Source organism: Lotus japonicus, chromosome 3 (assembly GCF_012489685.1).
Source record: "Lotus japonicus ecotype B-129 chromosome 3, LjGifu_v1.2".
In the NCBI taxonomy this organism is placed as follows: domain Eukaryota; kingdom Viridiplantae; phylum Streptophyta; class Magnoliopsida; order Fabales; family Fabaceae; genus Lotus; species Lotus japonicus.
This window is the reverse complement of record NC_080043.1, coordinates 72278339-72297114: the sequence shown is the minus strand read 5'-3', so window position 1 is coordinate 72297114 and position 18776 is coordinate 72278339. Positions and strand designations below refer to the sequence as shown.

Here is an 18776-nt window from a genome sequence, read left to right as displayed (position 1 = left end):
TTTGCTGACTCAATATTTACACGTGGCTTTTTCTTTTATTTTTAAATACACATGGGATAAAAAAACTATTAAATTTAAATATAAAAAATTATTTACCTAATTAACCTAAATCTAATTAAACCCACTAATCATAAATCCCTAAATTCCCAAATCTAATATAATCAGAACTCAACCTAAGAGAAGGAAAGGAAAGTCGAAGAAGGAGAAAGAGAAGCAGAGGTAGAAGGTGAAGGAAGGGAGCTTCAGGTTTGAGAACCCCTAGCTTCTTCGCGACGGCGGCCGCCAATATGTGCGGTGGTGGCTCGGTGGTGCCACTGGCCCTTTGTCTCCTGTCTCAATTTCTTCTACTTCGCCTCTTTCGTGTTCTAGTTCGATTCTGGGTTTTTGGGGGTGGGGGTTGGTTCTAGATCGATTTCTGGGTCCTGATCTTTCTAGCTTCATAGAGTTGGGTTATCGCAGCTTTTTCTTCTCACTCTCATTGTGGGTTTTGTTACATTGTTGTTGCTGTTGGTGAAGGTTGTGGGTTGGCTGTGGGTTGATTTTCATGTTGTTGTTGGTGTTCATGTTGGTTGTGGATGAAGGGAGAGAGGGGGCTGGTGTTGTTGGATTGTTGGGTTTCTGGATTAGGGGAGATGCAGGGGGAGAGGGAGAAACTAGATTTCTGGGTTTTTGGGGGTGGGGGTTGGTTTTTGGGATTTTGGTGGTTGGGGGTGGGTTGCGATGAGGTTTTTGCAGTGGGGTTCAGGGTGGGGGTGGATGAATGATGAAGATGAAGAGGTTGAAGGTGATGAAGATGATGAAGATGAAAATTAATTCATGATGAAGATGAATAAGAATTACATAGTGAATAATAATTTGTTTTCTTCTGATTTATTTGTTTGGGATTAGGGATTAGGAATTAATTGATTTAGGGTTTAATTTTAAGATTTATTTGTTAATTATAATTGATTAACACATGTGTAACAAAAGAAAATTAAAAAATCCACATGGAAATGATGATTGTGCAAAATAAGAGCCACATAAGCACATAACATGGGTAGGGACTTATTCTGATTAAAAAAACAATTTCAGGGATCCGGAATCGGAAAAAAAATTTTCAGGGACTTATTTTCGTACGGGGCACAATTTCAGGGACCTATAGAGTATTTAAGCCAAAAAACAATTAACCAATTAAATCAGTTTGGTTTAGATGAATTCTATCTGAACCAAAAAAACAGCCCCATTAGAAGTTGAATATTCACTACGGAAATTGAATTGACTTGGAATTCAGCAAACCTGTGACCCGTGCCGTCTGGAGTCGAAGTCTTCTTCTTCTTCCTGTAACATCCACAATTCAATTCTTTATTCACAGAGAGAGAATCTATAAACCCTCGAACCGAACCTGTTCTGCTGTTCACATCCCACAACTCCAACCACATCGGACAAACACAAGCGTAGATTTCAAGGAACCGATGCCAAGATCCCCCATCTAATTTTAAGGTTGTTGGTTGCTTGTTTTTGCTCTAAAGTTTAGATCTTTGGCGTTTTTTGGATTTGGGTATGGCGAGAGGTACCAGATCAGTGACGAGTAGCAGCAAATGGAGGTACTGCCACCCTTCCTATTACCTCAAGCGACCAAAGCGTCTTGCTTTGCTCTTCATCGTTTTTGTCTTCGCCACTTTCGTTTTCTGGGATCGTCAAACTCTAGTCAGCGAGCACCAGGTTGGTGATTCCTTTACTTCCCTTCTTCAGAATTGTGGATCTCATGCATTGTTTGGAAATTCAATGTTGTGTTTGGAGATTATGTGCTACTTGTTAAGATCGTATAGAATTTGGAGATAGCAGTGAAATTGTGTAGAAGAGGATAGCAGTGCTGTACTGTCTGAGACTGTACATTGATCTGCTATTGCTGAGTTACATGGGATGATTCATTTTGGTGTGTTTACATATCTATAAAATTGAGTGGGCTGGGATGTGGCATAAATCAGAGTATAGGTTGAGAATGAGATTTATTGCATTTTCAATTATTTCTACAAGATAATGAGGAGATGTCAAGCTTTCATATTTGACTCCTGCTAGACAGCCAAATTGGTACTAGTTAATTAGTTTTACAATACTGTAATGACGTGATTGTATAGTACAACTTTACTTTCATTTTCAGTGTGACTTTATTTATAGAGGGAAGATGTAATATATTTGAGACTTTTTTTACGGGATTTGAATAAATTTCCTTCGCTGCGAGTACATGATTTTGCTCTTATAAAACAGGTGGAAATTGCTGAGCTACGGAAAGAAGTGACTGATTTGCAAAATTTGGTAAGAAATTGTCATATGCTTGACCTTTTGGATATGTTGTTTTGTCTATAACATTTAGTGAGTTTTTCCAGTTCCAGAAAAACATTTCATTTAATTTTGCAAACAATAAAAAAAACCTGTTTATATTTGGCATACCCTGCATGACGCCTGCTTGAAACTGACTGAAATCCTCCTGTGTGAATTGTCATTCCCCATTCGGTCTCACATGAAGCTTATTGTCACCTCTCGTTGTTAGCTAGTGAATCCTTTCCTTGAGGCTGTTTCACAGCTCATGGTTCTTATTTGATGACTGCAATATTATGTTACGAAACTTTGTTATTAATCTTCTCTCTGGGAGCTGAGCAATTGGGCTTGTTTCAGTTGGAAGAGTTAAATGCAAAAGGTGGTACTGTCGGGAAGTTTGACTGGAAAGCGAAAAAACTCACCAGTAAAGAGGTCCCTGATGATCCCATTGATATCGAGAGGAGAGAAAAAGTAAAAGAAGCAATGCTTCATGCTTGGGGGTCTTATGAGAAGTATGCATGGGGCCAAGATGAACTTCAGGTATGGTGAATCCCTATTATGAATCATTGACCTTTTACTTTTTATTTCATGATAGTTTTAAATTTATTGGTATTTCCCCTTGGGGGCATCTTCTGAGATGTCCAAAGCTTCTGTTGCAAGGCTATAAGTTCAGCTTCTTTACCTAGATGTAAATCTTGAAGGTCTTGCAAGAACTGGCTTTAATTCACTCATATTTGTTATCCAATCGAAAAACACAATAATTATGTAATTCATGTATGTAAAGTGAAAAGATTATGCCTTTGAAGCTATTAGTCAGTTAATGGGTGATACTTTTAAAACTTGTTCTGATACCATATCCAATATCCCCTGTATTTTTCTTTCATGCATGGTGATCTAATCTAGTGATGTGGTTATGCTGTAGATACGAATATGTTCTAGTACTAAATGTGTACTTTTGAATGATGCATGATATACATTGGTTTGTTTTTGCATAAAAATAATTAAACTATTTGCTCTTTTAATTACACTCTTCACAACTAATAGTTTCATTCTCTTTTTTTGGGTGCTACCAGCCGCAGTCAAAGAATGGTGTCAATAGTTTTGGAGGTCTTGGAGCAACTTTAATAGATTCTCTTGATACACTATACATTATGGGTCTCAATGAGCAGTTTCAGAAATCTCGAGAGTGAGTCTAACTTTTGACTCTTTACATGAAATATAAAATCATGATTATTTTTTGTTTCTATCATATCTCTATATTTGTTTGGAATAAATAGTGGTGTCATTGCTTCTTGAGTTTTACTTGGTAAATGGTCTTGAACATAGAGTAGAAAATTTATTTTATTTGTTTTCTCTCTCTCTCTCTCTCTCTCTGTCTCTCACAGACACACAATTTTAATACTCTTCTGGAGGCTCTCTCTCTCAATTTTAATATTCTTCTGGAGGAAAATTTCATGCTAACGGTTTTTAACTCAAGGTTTTATTTCTGATACATGTTTGTCCTTTTTAACTTCATTGCTGAAATTTTTTCCTTATTCATATATCGAAGCTACGTACATAATTTTTTTTCAGCTGCATGCTGTATTCTTCTGTATAATGTTTAATTATGACACTCTTGGTCATGCTTTATTGCATTCTTTCTGATATTAAGACATTATCTTGACAGATGGGTCGCGAACCTGGATTTTAACAAGGATTATGAAGCAAGTGTTTTTGAGACAACTATAAGGTTACTTTATAAGGTTTACTTTGCAGTTAAATTCCCTTCCCCATTTCCAAAAGCATAATTTTGAGCTTATGATTTGCAAAACTAATTTTTTTAATATTTTTGTTTGTTGGTCTATTTTCACCTCAATTCAGAGTAGTTGGTGGCCTTCTTAGTGCATATGATCTTTCAGGGGACAAAGTTTTCCTCACCAAGGCTAAAGAAATTGCAGACAGATTACTTCCTGCATGGAACACACCTACAGGAATTCCTTATAACATAATCAACTTGTCACAGGGACGGGCACACAATCCTAGTTGGACTGGTGTAAGTTATATAATTCTAAGTATGCATTTCAGTCTTACTGAACGCTTGGATATTTGGGATACTGCTTTCATGGGTTATAGTCTGATACTCTGATCTTAACTACCTGTCCTTGTTTGAATTTTTTTTATCCTTAGAGATATAGCTTTTATGATTTTATAGTCCTTGGTCTTCACTTCTAAGCATGAATATTGTGGTTGGTTATTACTCATTTTTTAAGCTTCATATTGGTTTTCAAGCAAAATTTACTACTAGCGCAATGAAGTTGGATCTGTTATTCGAGTCTGGTTTGGTGACCTTTTAATAGTTTTTTGTATGAGCTTCTTATATACTATCTTTTGTAAAAAGTAAAAGACATTTATATTTTGGTGCAATATTTAAGAAGTAACTTTATGTGTTTGAACTTTGAACAGCCTCTCCATGTTCTCAAAATTTGCTTTTACATGGTCTATTTTTCACGGACATGAAAGTTTGGCTAGAAAAATCAGAAGCACAATTTTAGGACCTTTTTGTCTGAGTCTTGATTCTGGAAATGACTATTTACTTATTTTATTAGAAAAAAAAACAGTATTTCATCTTAGTAGGTTTGTATTAGAGGCGTGAATTTTGGCTAGTTAATATTGCAAAGAACATTCACACGCCTTATTTTAAGATCAGAGACTTTCTACCTTAGATTTACTGAGCTTGATGAATTGGTTTTCACTTGTACAATAGTTTTGATTTTGAATCCCTGGCTCCAGCTGTATTTTTCGCAATCACTACAACTGACTCATTAAAGTTTAATTTCTTTTTGTCTTCATTTTTCTAGGGTGAGAGTATTCTGGCTGATTCTGGCACTGAACAGCTAGAGTTCATTGCTCTATCTCAAAGGACTGGAGACCCAAAGTATCAGCAGAAGGTTTTTAACTTTGACTCCATTTGTTCAATTATTTTTTAAGATGGGGGTATCTCCACATTTTTGTAGGTGAAAATTAGAAATTTCCACTAGCTTTCTACGTACTTCAACCTGACTAATGTATTTAATGGCTAATGGCACAATGTAATTGCTCATGTCTTGTGATTTGTATATTACTTTGGAGGCTAATTTTCTAGAAACGCGCCAATTGGTTTGCACCTTGCAATTTCAGGTGGAGAATGTAATAACACAGCTCAATAAAACATTTCCCGATGATGGATTACTTCCTATCTATATTAATCCTCATAGTGGAACAACAGGCTACTCTCCCATTACATTTGGTGCTATGGGCGACAGGTATTAACACAATTTAAAGACCATCTTTTGTACGATAGAATCATAGTGAGCTTCTGCATTTATTAGCATAGTATGAACAGTGTTTACTCCTAATCAACTTACTTTCCATTTGTTAATTTGGTCTGGCTTGTGATTAACACGATCTTATTGCAGTTTTTATGAGTACTTGCTAAAAGTTTGGATACAGGGGAATCAGACTTCAGCTGTAAAACTTTATAGGTGAGAATAATGTACCTACTTTATCACATTTTCTGCTCTTTGGGCTGTATTGATTGATGGCTTCATGCTGGAATAATTGTCATTGGAACTGTGTCTGATATGATCTGACTTCCTTGGATTAATGAAAGAAAGTTTATGTATTTTAGTCTTTAAATTTTGACTGTTAAAGACATTTCAATTTTGCTTTTCAAATAAAAGTAAGATAAGTTAGTAAACTAGAAATGTCGAGTGCTCTTTAACTGATTTATTTCCACTTCTTGAATCTTGAAAACAGAGATATGTGGGAGAAATCAATGAAAGGTCTGTCAAGTTTGATTCGGAGATCAACACCATCTTCTTTTACTTATTTATGTGAGAAGAATGGAGATTCTCTCTCGGACAAAGTATGATATTGCATTACAATACTGGTATTGTCACATTTAGTATTTACCATACGATATTTTGGTTGTTAGTATAAATTTTCATTGGACTGAGTAACTGCAGATGGATGAACTAGCATGCTTTGCTCCAGGGATGCTTGCTCTGGGATCATCTGGTTACGGTCCTGATGATTCACAGAAATTTCTGACACTAGCAGAAGAGGTATATCTTAATTGCTATTTAAAAAACCCGCAGTTGACTGACTTGTTTTGGTCTTAACTCTTGACTTATCAGTTTACTGTATTTTTTCACATCAATATAATTTTAACCATTTTTATCGTGATTCATAATCGTTTAATTGCTTGTATCAAAATTGTAATGCCAACAGTTTCACTCACACACGTATATATTGTGCTTCGGGTAGATTAGCATGCATGTGAATTTTGAAATTCTATATCATATTTTAAAGACTAGAGAGGGGTAGATGTTGCTATCTGTGTTTTCCTTTGAGGAAGACTTGTTTCCCATTTCTTGCCCCAAGGAATTTATCCTTTAGCTAAAGAAGAGAATGTTTGTCTTGAGCTATAAGTTTATAACTAAGAATTGCATCGTCTATTATATAATTCTCCTATGTGAATGGAAGCGGTGTTGGGGATGTTTAGAGTGAGACAAGCTATAGGGAATTGAACTCTGCATTTATTCTCTGCTATTTGTTGGTATTTTGTTGGAGAATGATGGATTTTATGAGCTCATTGATGAATGTATTTGACTTCCTTTACAGCTTGCTTGGACATGTTATAACTTCTACCAATCAACTCCAACAAAATTGGCTGGAGAGAATTATTTCTTTCATTCTGGGCAGGTTAGTTATTAGTTTATTTGGGATATGCAATTTGAGAATTGTGTGGTCTGAAATTTACTTTTGAATGTTAAGGACATGAGTGTGGGTACATCATGGAACATACTGAGGCCAGAGACAGTTGAGTCACTCTTCTACCTTTGGCGTCTAACTGGCAACAAGACATACCAAGAATGGGGTTGGAATATATTTCAAGCTTTTGAGAAGAACTCCCGCATAGAGTCAGGCTATGTTGGATTGAAGGATGTAAGCACACCTCAATTTCACATTTAATGTGTTTGGGTTTGCATTATTGTTGTTTTAAGTACATCAAATGAAAGACTTATTTGTTTTGGTCCTTCAAAGAAAAGCCTTTACTGAAAAGCACATTGATAAATTGCTGAGGCACTCTATGTGCATTATCAATTGAAAACTTAACTTATTCTCGCATGTTGTTCTTACTTCTCAGGTTAATAGTGGCGTCAAAGACAACATGATGCAGAGCTTCTTTCTTGCGGAGACTCTCAAGTATCTTTATCTTCTCTTTTCACCTCCTTCGGTCATCCCATTGGATCAATGGGTATTCAACACAGAAGCTCACCCTCTGAGGATTGTAACCAGGCATGAAGGGGGAGTTGTTGAGAACTCAAATGAGAAGCAAAAACCTTTTTCTAGATTACGTGGCAGAAAGGAAGGTCGATCTGGTTAGACTTCCGTTCTTCTCCGCCATCACGTGTTGAACCCCTTTTATGAAGATTCGCGAAGAGCAGTTTGTTCCATTTTTATTGGAGCTTGTAAGATGTGAGCATTCCCTCATAGGTGAGCAGTTGAGACAGGGAGGGAGAAGGGGTTCATGCTGCTATAGATGGTGCATAGTATAGGAAATAGGTCTTCACAGAAGTTCTTACAAAATTCAAGGTGGCGACTCGACCCTTTGTTGATGACTGGCCCTTTTGAAATTCATGGCTAATAGGTTACTGCCCTTTATTTTATTCCTTTGTCTGGAACCAAATTTTCCGATCAGTAACTGCACGGTTTATGTATTTGGGGGCATATATCTGCACATTCAATAACAAGACAGTTCCAGCCTTTACTTTTCTTTTTAGTTTGAGCAGCAGTAATGATACGTTGATGCAGGCACGCCACATACATCCCATTGTTCTCTCTTTTCTTATCACATTCATCCTATATTACATTAATTACTTCACTCTTTTATTAATTTTCACTTTGAGTGTATGTTGGGTGTCTATACTATTTGAATGCCTACTGACCTACTCCTTTGAGCAGTCCTTTTACAGTTTTACTCATTTAAGGAATTCTATGGAGAGCTAGCTAGAGCTTCTTTTTTTTCTCTCTAATGAAAATTTGATGTGGTACTAGAGCCCTAGAGTGGTTCTCAGTTCTCAACCATTCTTCATATTTCTCTCAACAAGAAAGAAAAGTGACATAGAAATCAGGAAAACTTCAAATTTTAAATTTTAACCAAATTGAATTTGGCTAAAATAGAGTTTTTATGTTGGAAACAATTTTAGCCTAGTTTTTAAAACTGGAAAGAAGTTTTTTTGATTATAGATTTTAGTTAGAAACACATCACACGTCCATTTCCACCAGTTTTCTTCATGTCTTTTAACTCTTCACCATCACCACTGCGAGAAGCCATTAAAAATTGTTGCCATGCTACCTTTAGGTCTTGAACATTTCTTGTGCTTGGCCCTGCCCATCACCATTGTTGCCGCTTAACAAGCTCCACCACCACTACCATTGCCACCCAGTACCCTTCATCAACAGCACCGCCTAACACCCTATGATGCCACAGACTAACACCTTTTTTCACCACCACTGCAAATCTTCGTTGCGGCCCAACACGAGCTTCCTCTACTGCCCCCATCATCAAATACTGTCTATCACTACCATGCAACCCAACACCCTTCAAAACCACCACATCAATGAGCAAAATTATATTTTAAACATAATAAAATTAAGTTCTTTTAAAATTTCTCTCAATCTTAACCAAACAAAAAATGATTTACTGCCCCTTCCCTTCTCTTAACCCTCTTAACAAATCCCCTCTTAACATAATATTATTAAATTTAAAATTCATCTCTTCTCTTCCCATCCTCTACCCTCCATTAAAATCTCTTCTCTAATTTCCTTTCTTCTCTTCCTTTGAACCAAACACATCTAAGGGTTTTTTGTTATATGGATTTAGCTCCGGTAAATTGTTGAGATTGTGATAATATGCTTACATTAATAATATATTATTATGTTCATTAAATCACTAATTTTTAACCAACTATTATAATTATTTACTTTACCATATAATGTTTTTTTTTTTGAACGATTACCATATAATGTCATTGCATCACTTTTATTAGCTAAGTGTGTGTCTAAGTACAAGTTAGGTTGCTCTAAAGAACGTTTAAGCTAACATAACACTCAAATTCTTTTTACTTTCTCTCCTAACTCATTGAAAAAAACTACTCATTTTCAAAGATACTAATAATGTTTTCATGTGCATACAATCATCTAGATACTATGAAATGCGTGGATTAGCTGTCATGAAGTTATTATAACTTAAGAAATAACCAACCGAGTCTTATTGAAGCGGTTTACACTTTTTTTTCTTTCACAAAGTATTCTATAACCGATAGCCATGAAATTAATCATCTCAAGACTCTGATTTCACATTAAGTGAGTACGTCTCTTCCTACAAATCATTATCCATATTGGCAAGTCATGAGATCATTAACTAACTAGATGCTTAAGGAGCTGAGCTATATAGGAAATGCATCTGGACCTAAATAATACTAGAAGATTCAGTCTTCTTGTATATATGTTAGCAGCTGTGGGTTGGAGAGAGGCACTGAAACCCTGCAATTGCAATTGGTTGAATATTCCATCAATATTTAATTTCCTTCTTTCCACTTCACTCTACTCCACTCCTTTCAGCTCCTCACCATGCTTCTTCAATCCATCAACAATGGAATTCGGAAATAGCTGAAAGCCCTAATTTTGACTCTTACCCATCAACCGATTCATCATCACCTCAACTGGGTTCCCATCATTTCATCTTAAATGCGAATATCCTACAACCTTCTTCGCTCTCGCTTTCGCCGCACTCACCAACACTGGTCTTGTTCAATCTCCATTATCGCTCTCAAACCAGACCACCACCCACGACCAACCACCACCACCACCACCACCTCCCATTCACTCCCCTCCAGACGTTCAATCTGCCTCTCCTTCGATGCTCGTCGCCACCTCCTTCACCATCACCATTACTCCTCCAATCGCGGTACCTCTCTTTTTTTCATTTCTTCTGCTACCCATTATTTTTCCTTATCTTATCTCATTCATTCACCTTTTTCTCTTCACTCTTGTAGGTTTCTTTACAAGGACTAAGCAGACAAAGATCATTGAATTCAACGATCGCCACAGGTTGTTTATTTTTTTGGTTTATTTTTTATGTTTTTGCTAGCATTATCTTTGTTATATATGAAAACAATTTACATTGACATGGATATGTTTCTTTTTCTTGTTTACCATCTTTGTTGTTTGTTTTTTATTCAATTGAGTGAGAGGATAAGATAACAATGCTTACATGCCTTGTTTTTGCTTTTTGGGTTGTCTATTATTGTAGTCAGCGAGCTGTCACGACCGCATTGTGGTGTAACTTTCTTGTATTTTCTCTCAAATTTGGAGTGTGGTTATCTACCTCTAGCCATGTTATGCTAGCTGAAGTTGTGCATTCAGTTGCCGACTTTGCAAACCAGGTATGGTTTAGTTGGCATTGTATGATGGGTTGCTTAATTTGAACTAGGAACTAATGTGTGCTCCGTAACTTATTTTGTAGGCGTTGCTTGCTTATGGTCTAAGTAGCTCGAGGCGCGCACCTGATGCTATTCATCCGTGAGTTGCACAGTCTTGATTAATTTTGTCAAACATGTACCGATTTTTTTGTTACTTATTCAGTTTCAAGCTGTTTTCTGATATTAGATATGCATTCACATGCTGGATGAACTAATGGTGAATGCATAGATAGCTATTGGATCTGAGTTCGGTGAATTGTGCTTCCATTACTAATTGTGCGAAATTTAACGAGACTTGATGTATGAATATTAGTTATAGCGTTCATTACTGTTTTATGGGTTGAAATGAGATAGCCTCTGTCTTCGCATGAATTTAGAACTTAATCACTGCACTGAAATGGTAATATCTTCTATTTCTGTAGTTATGGCTATTCCAAGGAAAGATTTGTTTGGTCTTTGATATCTGCTGTTGGGATATTTTGTCTTGGTTCTGGCGCTACAGTTGTTCATGGGGTTCAAAACTTGTGGATTGCTCAGGTATTTAACTAGGTAGAATGAAAACATTTAGTTTCTTTATCGTTATTTTCATTTTCCATATTTTAATATTTGTCTGTGAATTTTCTCTCAATGAATTGAATTTCGAGGGTTTCCTTTTCAGCCCCCTGAGAATATGAAATATGCAGCTTTGGTCCTATGCGGTTCATTCATCATTGAAGGTACTGCTTTCTGCATGTCAATCTGGTGCAGTCTATTCTCCTTCAGCTATTTCAGTTCTTTCCATTTTTCATTGGGCATTTTTTGTTAGGTGCCTCTCTTATTGTTGCCATACAAGCTGTCAAGAAAGGTGCAGCCGCAGAGGGAATGACAATACGAGACTATGTTTGGCGTGGCCATGATCCTACATCAGTTGCGGTGATGACAGAGGTGGAACTTATTGCACTCAATCATCTTTACTTACTGGAACATGTTACTGTTACTTTGGTTTTAACAAGAATTGCTGATATATCATAGAGGAAGGAAGCTCACAGCTCAGAAATAAGATTTTAGATAAAATAAATTATAAATTATTATTCATCACTTATTTACATATTTGGCCATATTTTTCCTTAGAAACAGTTATTAAAGCTAGGTACACTTTTTCTATTATACAACTAACTCGAACTTTAATTTTTATGTTTCTCATAGGCCATGGTAAAGAAAATGTGTTATTTATTCATTTTGCATCATAGAAAGGAATGAGGAAGAGCGACTTTAAAGTTTAAACATGTATTGCTGAGAGTTGTTTATTCATCTCTCTGCTGGGCTACGCAACAGGAACTTAGTTGTCTATTTAGATTTCAAAACCCTTTAGAAACAAATTAAGATTCTGTCCTGTCGTTTGTTCTTATAAATAATTGAAAAATATGCAGGATGGGGCTGCAGTAACTGGCCTTCTTATCGCTGGGGCATCATTGGTTGCAGTGAACGCTACTGGGAATGCCATTTATGATCCCATAGGATCAATCATAGTTGGCAATTTACTTGGAATGGTAAAGAGGATTCAGAAGACAGCAAAATTTTCCAGCCATTTGAAGTTGGAGAGCATAGAGCTGGTATCTAATTTTGTTTAATTTCATGGTCAATTAACTTTGCAGGTCGCAATATTTCTTATCCAGAGAAACCGACATGCTTTGATTGGTAGAGCTATGGATGATCATGATATGGATAAAGTACTTCAGTTTTTGAAAAATGACCCGGTACAAGCATTCTAGTTTCTATAAAATTGCATAATAGCTTTTGTCTTATTCATTTTACTAAGGTGGCTTTTATGCTACAGGTTGTTGATTCCCTCTATGATTGCAAAAGCGAAGTTATTGGGCCTGGATTCTTCAGATTTAAGGCAGAAATAGGTTATCCTTCACATCATTGTTCCTGTTTAAATTTTTTGATAGTTGTCTAATGTTTTTCAAAAAAACATTATCATGAATATAGTCTTGGAAGTTATGAACATGAAAGGTCTCATTTTATTTTAATTTCAATATATTTCTGATCCTGTTGTAATAGAATCATTCAACCAGTATGGTCTGTCTAGTTTTCAATTTCAATACCTTTATTTTGGTTATTTGCATCAATCATGCTATCCTTTCAAGTTCAAACTTAAATAGTGGTGCTATCTGGACCCTTACAGTTTGTTTTTACCATTCTCACTTTCTGTTAGAATTTCAGGATGGTAGAGTAAGGCTAGTTTGGGTTAACCGTAAAGAAAGGTGTGATCTATCTTTTTTAGGTTCTTTTAAAAGAAGTTACTAGTTGGGGGAAATCACTGAAACTGTTTTATGGAATTTTGCTTTTTTTTCCATAAACACTTGTCAATTTTTCAAAACTTATTTAATTTAAAATTGCTCTTTTTGAAAAAAGAAAAAAACACATATATATGGAGTTTTTCATTTCATAAATTCAAATTTTGACGTCTAAATGCACGAAGCATTTTAAATTCAAGTAATGGTAACAATTAAGCATATGATGGTTTTAATCTGCTCATTCATAATGAAACAGATTTTAATGGAGTGATGGTGGTGCAAAATTATCTTAAAAGGACTGGACGTGAAGAGTGGGCCAAACAGGTTGATACTCTTCTACTACATGTTATAAAACCTTTGGAAATATGCTCTCTATGTTCTGTTGTTATTATTGCTTTTAACTCTCACTCACTGCAGTTTCTTATTACATTATAGCTAAACAGTTATGCAATGGTACCAGTTGAAAATATGTGCTTTGGCAGTTAACCTCATGAAAACTATCCTAGGGCATTAGTTTACATTTAAAAGAATAATATAATCCTGTTCTTGAAGCATGGCTAATTTAACTTAACCCCCTCCTTTCATAATCATTCAACACAATAATTCCATTGCCCTGATTACCAATTTGTGGTTAGAATCTTTAGATATGTAACTGTCATAACTACCTCTGAACTTTTATTGTTTACAGTTTCGTGAAGCTTCAAAGGAGGGTGATGATACTGCCTTGATGAGGATTATGTCAAATTATGGTATGCAGTAGAAACTTGATCCTTATAATCTTGCTTATTGAGAAATGATTACTTGCTGACAGTTCTGAGTTATGGCAGGTGAGGAAGTAGTTACAGCGTTAGGAAGTGAAGTGGATAGGTTAGAGACAGAGATTCAGAATCTTGTTCCTGGCATTCGGCATGTTGATATTGAGGCCCATAATCCAACGGAAGTAACATTATCAACTGAAAAATTTCAATGAATTCAATACCCTATTCTTTTTAATTCATATTATCTAAGCATTTGTGATTATTGATTTGGCTACATCATGTATCACGAGGCCTTTTGCTTCTTAAGGAAATATGAAGTTTCGAGTTACTTGCCTCAGTGCACAAATTCATGTTTTCTTCTCCACCTAAACATGCATGGGTTTCTGGAATGATGTCAGTCCAACCTCGAGTGTGAAAACAAACCATCTATACGAGAGAAATGGTGTTTAAATGCTAAGCTCGATTATATGCTCGGAGATCGTGTCATCTGCAGCAAGTACCTTTTTTCATGGTTAAGTGAATTAACTCAATTAAGTCATTAAATTTCATCACCACTGCTGAATGTTAGCCTAGCCTTTGCTTCAGATAGATTCCATGGATCTGTTTGTAAAGTTAAATTTGTTTCTCCACCAGCAAAATCTATTTTTGGGTGTTTGAATGCTTCCTTTCATAACTGATTCTAAGTTTCAAAATCAGTTATGCTATGAAGTTGCAAAGTTTAGCTTTTGTGGTGGATATATATAAGATTTCACAATTGAAATTCATAATCTTACAACCTACCTTGCTCGAAAAATGTATTTAAATATTAATCACTATTTTTAACTCACTATCATACTAAATTTTACCAAAATAAACTGAGAACATAAACACAAGTGTGCACTAACAACACGGCTATGAATGAATACCGATAGTAGGGAAATATTAAAATTATTTTGTTTGGACGTTGAACTTATCTTGATATTTGAAGAAGTTCTTGGTATCAATAAAGTTCTTCTATTCAGATCCAAACTCATGAATAAGGATGGAGATGGTAGAAATGTTCACTTTAATGGGCGTCTATTCAACTTATTAGCCGACAACTCTTATATATGTTAATCTTGTTTTTCCAAGTGACCACAAATTTATCCGCAGACACTAACTCATTTATCTGCGAGTTAAACGATTCAGCTTGTATCAGCCAACATTAAAACAGTTCAACTTGGACATCACTTCCCCCTAATTGGGTATGCAGGATGCTCAACCCTCAAGTTGAAAGGTCCTCTCCACTAGTTTAAACTCATTCACCCATCTTAATAAGTGGCTGGTGGTACTGTGATTATCTTTACGAAACTTTTCCGAGATTCGACTAACCTGATTAGTAGTAAGAGTGGTTTCGAGATTCGACTAACCTAATTAGTAGTAAGAGTGGTTTCGGACGAATAGTGATTACCATCATGAGATAGCAAATAGCTCTTGTACATAGCGCGCTTCAGAAAGACTTTTGTATGCAAAAAGTTATGTTCTGCCTTCTCTTTAAGTGAAAATGGAGGAGAAATAGAGAGATATGAAGAAAAGATAGGAAAAAAAAGCAAAAGATCAGGATTATATAATTTTTTTTTGAAACTATGATGGATTATACTCCAATTGAATCAAAAGAAAAAGATAAAAAATGAATGCGAGATAATGAAGCTTAAACTGGTTGGAGTATAAATCATAGCTAGTTTCGTATTTTTATACAAGAAAAACAAGAGTTTATTTAAGAATTTTAAAATACAATACAACTTTGTATACATTTTCAGCTATTTGAAAAAGATTGATTAACTTTCTAAAAAAGGATTGGTGAGTAGAAAACAAAAATCATCAGTTACTGCAGTTACGTTGTTTTAGATGAAAATTGATATCAAAATAAGCAGAGTTGATTGTCGAGGACCCATTAGCGGGCGTAGACAAGCAGTGCTCCAGAGAGCAAGTAAACACTGGTTTACAACAAGCCAAGACGACCCATAATTCAACCAGTCCATTCAGAGCAAAGAAACCAGCTTAAATTACAGATCAACAAGACATGACTTGAGCATTGTACCAAATACTAAAAAAGACCCCAAAGAATGGATTTCATTTTGATTGGGTAGTTAAAAATAACAACTTTCAATATAATTTGACAAATAAGTAACAGTTATAAAAAGCTTATCTGTGAATCTCTAAACTCAATCAAGTAGATTTAACAACAAAATTTCCAGTTGATACTGAATTTAGCAATAATTACTTATCGAACATGCAAACAATTTACTGAAAAAAGGAATTGAAAAGAAGCAAATTTGAAAATTGAAATCAGGCAAATTGAGATTTAAAGTAAAACATTCTAGAACAGGCATAGTATGAATAGCAAATAGAAAGCTAAGCATTATATTGAGATTTAAAGTAAAACATTCTAGAACAGGCATAGTATGAATAGCAAATAGAAAGCTAAGCATTATAAACCAAGCATATTCATAAATAGAAAAATCAACATGAAACTCATCACTCAAACTTAAATATATGAAAAACAAATTCAACCTTAGCAAAATGATTTATGAGAGCCAGAAATGTGCTATTTCCAAAATTTCAGATACGAAAATGTATGTCTGATCTTGTTCTAAAGCCAAAGAAAGACTGATTGCCCTAATTAATAATTGGACACTGACACAGCTTAATTCATGCGCCTGATTAGCTCATTGATGTAGTTCTCCCTGTTTCCAGCATCACCTCCTTCAACATAGTGGTTCCTCTTCTTCTTCAAGCCACCCAAAGGAGCCTTGAGCTTAAATGGCCAGAGGAAGTTGTTTGCCTCCTTAAAATGAGGTCCAACAGTCATGATCTCATGGATAAGGTCTTCAACAGAGATGATTCCAAACTTACCCAGGGCCTACATTGTCATCCATGCAACGTCAGCAGCATGTCATGAATGAATTCAAAAAGTAATACATATATTTAGAAAAGGGAGATTGTTGCACCTGCTCAACAATGGAGTTGTCAGTAAGAGCAGTTCTCTGCTTGTTTAACTTGCCATAACCTCTCTTGTAGATAAGTTCCCTTACACTCTTCAGATTAGGGTATCTAGAACCAAAGCAAAAGTGTCTTAAGTGATTGAAAAAATAAACCGAATTTAAAGGATATAAAAATGAAGTTAGCATACCCAAAAGTAACATAAGGCTCAACTCTGTGCAACATGTTGACTGTTGCTTTGTTAACCTTAAGGAATACACCATTGAAAATCTGTTGTACAAAAAGATTACAATCATCAATTACCAAATCACTTCAATACTTAAAAAAAATCAGCACATCATTGTTTGTTAATTCTTATTTACATGCTAACAGAGTACAAACAATAAGTTACAAGCATATTACCAAACACGAGCTTCTTCCAACCCTTAAATTACTTTTCACAGCTTAAATGAGGCAATATCAAAATTCAGTGAGAATTGTAAACTCTACCTGTCTCAATCTCAATAGCTGCAGGATCTTCCTAGTCTTAGGATGCATGGCGTTGATACTGAAAAATCACAGTCAATATGTGAATTAAAACACCACAATATAATAAATCAATAAAGAAATTACAAGCAAATAAACAGAAAACACATACCCACGGATACGAATGATAAACAAGAGCTTAGCCTCAGGATCAACATAAAATCCACCTTTCAACTTAGCCTCACGCTTCAATCGAATCAACTCCTTCTCCTATACAATATAAGGCAGGATCGTGAATATACTAAATAATCGCACTACTATAAATTGGGATAAACAACAATACAGAATGAAACAAACTAATAACAGGTACCTGCTCATCGTACTCCTTGGCGTACTGCTTAGCCCTGCTGTAGATCAGCTTGCGGCTCTCAGCTCTCTTCTTCTTAGCAGCTTCAACCTCCTGCTTCTTCGCCAAAGCCCATTCCTCCTCCCTCTTTCTCTTCTTCAACACAGACTCCGGAACAAATGCCTTCACCTCTTCACCCATCTCTGTCAAAAATAAAATCCAATCACAGTAGATAAACAAATCAACCATGATTCACACTGAAACATCTAGCATTGAACAATGATCTAAAATCAAAATATTCAATCAAACTAAGCAACAAAAAATGAAATCGAGAAACCAATGAAGAATCGATCGAATCGTAGATCTAGAAAGCGGGTCAAGCAAAACGCGAACGATGAATGAAACGCGTAGGTGAACTTACCGATACAGTGGAGGCTCTCTGCAACTGCAACTGCAACCTAGGGTTTCTCGGCGGGGCTTGTCAACAACGTCGAAATGAGATGGCTAGGGTTTTGTAGTGCTTGTGTGCTCTCAGACTAGTGACATTTGACGGCTATGATTAATGCCTTGCTTTAAAGATTGATTCTGACCGTCGATGCAAATGAACCAGTGTTTTTTGTAAACAATATTTTATTTTATTTTGATTGATCACAAGCCCATATCAATAAATAGACCTCAAGCCCACTAACAGCAACAAAAAAAAACCCAGTAGTTAAACTTCTGAGTCTTTTTTCTTTTATCTCTTATTTTTTGTCAACTAATTTTCTTGTTAATGTTATAAAAACAATTTTTTTTCAGAAAAGAAAAACAATTTTCAAATCAATCTAATTTTTTTTTTTCTTTAATTTGATGAAACAATAACTATTAACCAAGCGGACGTTAAAAAAAGCTATTAATTAACCGATAAACTTGGCAATGGGCGAGGGTGGGTCGGGTTTAGCTCTCCTCAACCCTAACCTTATTAAGAGTGGGGCAAATTTTAATACGAGTTTGAAGATGCCAAAAATAAGACATTCAAACCTAAGCTTGTAGGGTTTAGGGAACTTGTGTCCAAATTATTTTTAAATATTTTAATTTAAACTTATTAATTTATACATATTTAAGTAATTCACTTATCAGAGACATTTTAATTCAAATAATTTATGAAAATAGTTGTCAATAA

At 35.4% G+C, this 18776-nt stretch overlaps 3 protein-coding genes across 3 annotated transcripts; 2 read left to right on the top strand and 1 right to left on the bottom strand.

Moving 5' to 3' along the window:
* Window positions 1-1204: 1204 nt before the first annotated feature.
* On the top strand, window positions 1205-8250 carry LOC130745689 (mannosyl-oligosaccharide 1,2-alpha-mannosidase MNS1). Its single transcript, XM_057598053.1, has 14 exons — window positions 1205-1701; window positions 2248-2295; window positions 2656-2838; window positions 3372-3484; window positions 3965-4027; window positions 4159-4330; window positions 5136-5225; window positions 5455-5579; window positions 5733-5798; window positions 6073-6181; window positions 6282-6380; window positions 6940-7020; window positions 7093-7263; window positions 7466-8250. The coding sequence occupies exons 1-14, from the start codon at window positions 1540-1542 to the stop codon at window positions 7703-7705; spliced, it is 1722 nt and encodes a 573-aa protein (XP_057454036.1). The 5' UTR covers window positions 1205-1539; the 3' UTR covers window positions 7706-8250.
* Window positions 8251-9809: 1559 nt separating this feature from the next.
* LOC130745688 (metal tolerance protein C4) lies at window positions 9810-14170 on the top strand. Its single transcript, XM_057598052.1, has 13 exons — window positions 9810-10291; window positions 10380-10434; window positions 10637-10769; window positions 10850-10905; window positions 11228-11342; window positions 11464-11521; window positions 11611-11729; window positions 12215-12334; window positions 12440-12541; window positions 12622-12694; window positions 13341-13408; window positions 13773-13833; window positions 13912-14170. The coding sequence occupies exons 1-13, from the start codon at window positions 10072-10074 to the stop codon at window positions 14052-14054; spliced, it is 1323 nt and encodes a 440-aa protein (XP_057454035.1). The 5' UTR covers window positions 9810-10071; the 3' UTR covers window positions 14055-14170.
* A 2096-nt stretch (window positions 14171-16266) lies between these two features.
* On the bottom strand, window positions 16267-18176 carry LOC130745687 (60S ribosomal protein L7-4). Its single transcript, XM_057598051.1, has 7 exons — window positions 18036-18176; window positions 17639-17817; window positions 17441-17538; window positions 17293-17350; window positions 16994-17073; window positions 16812-16914; window positions 16267-16723 (listed from the first exon to the last, which is right to left on the bottom strand). Exons 2-7 carry the CDS (start codon window positions 17813-17815, stop codon window positions 16508-16510), a joined length of 732 nt encoding a protein of 243 aa, XP_057454034.1. The 5' UTR covers window positions 17816-17817; window positions 18036-18176; the 3' UTR covers window positions 16267-16507.
* Window positions 18177-18776: the final 600 nt, after the last annotated feature.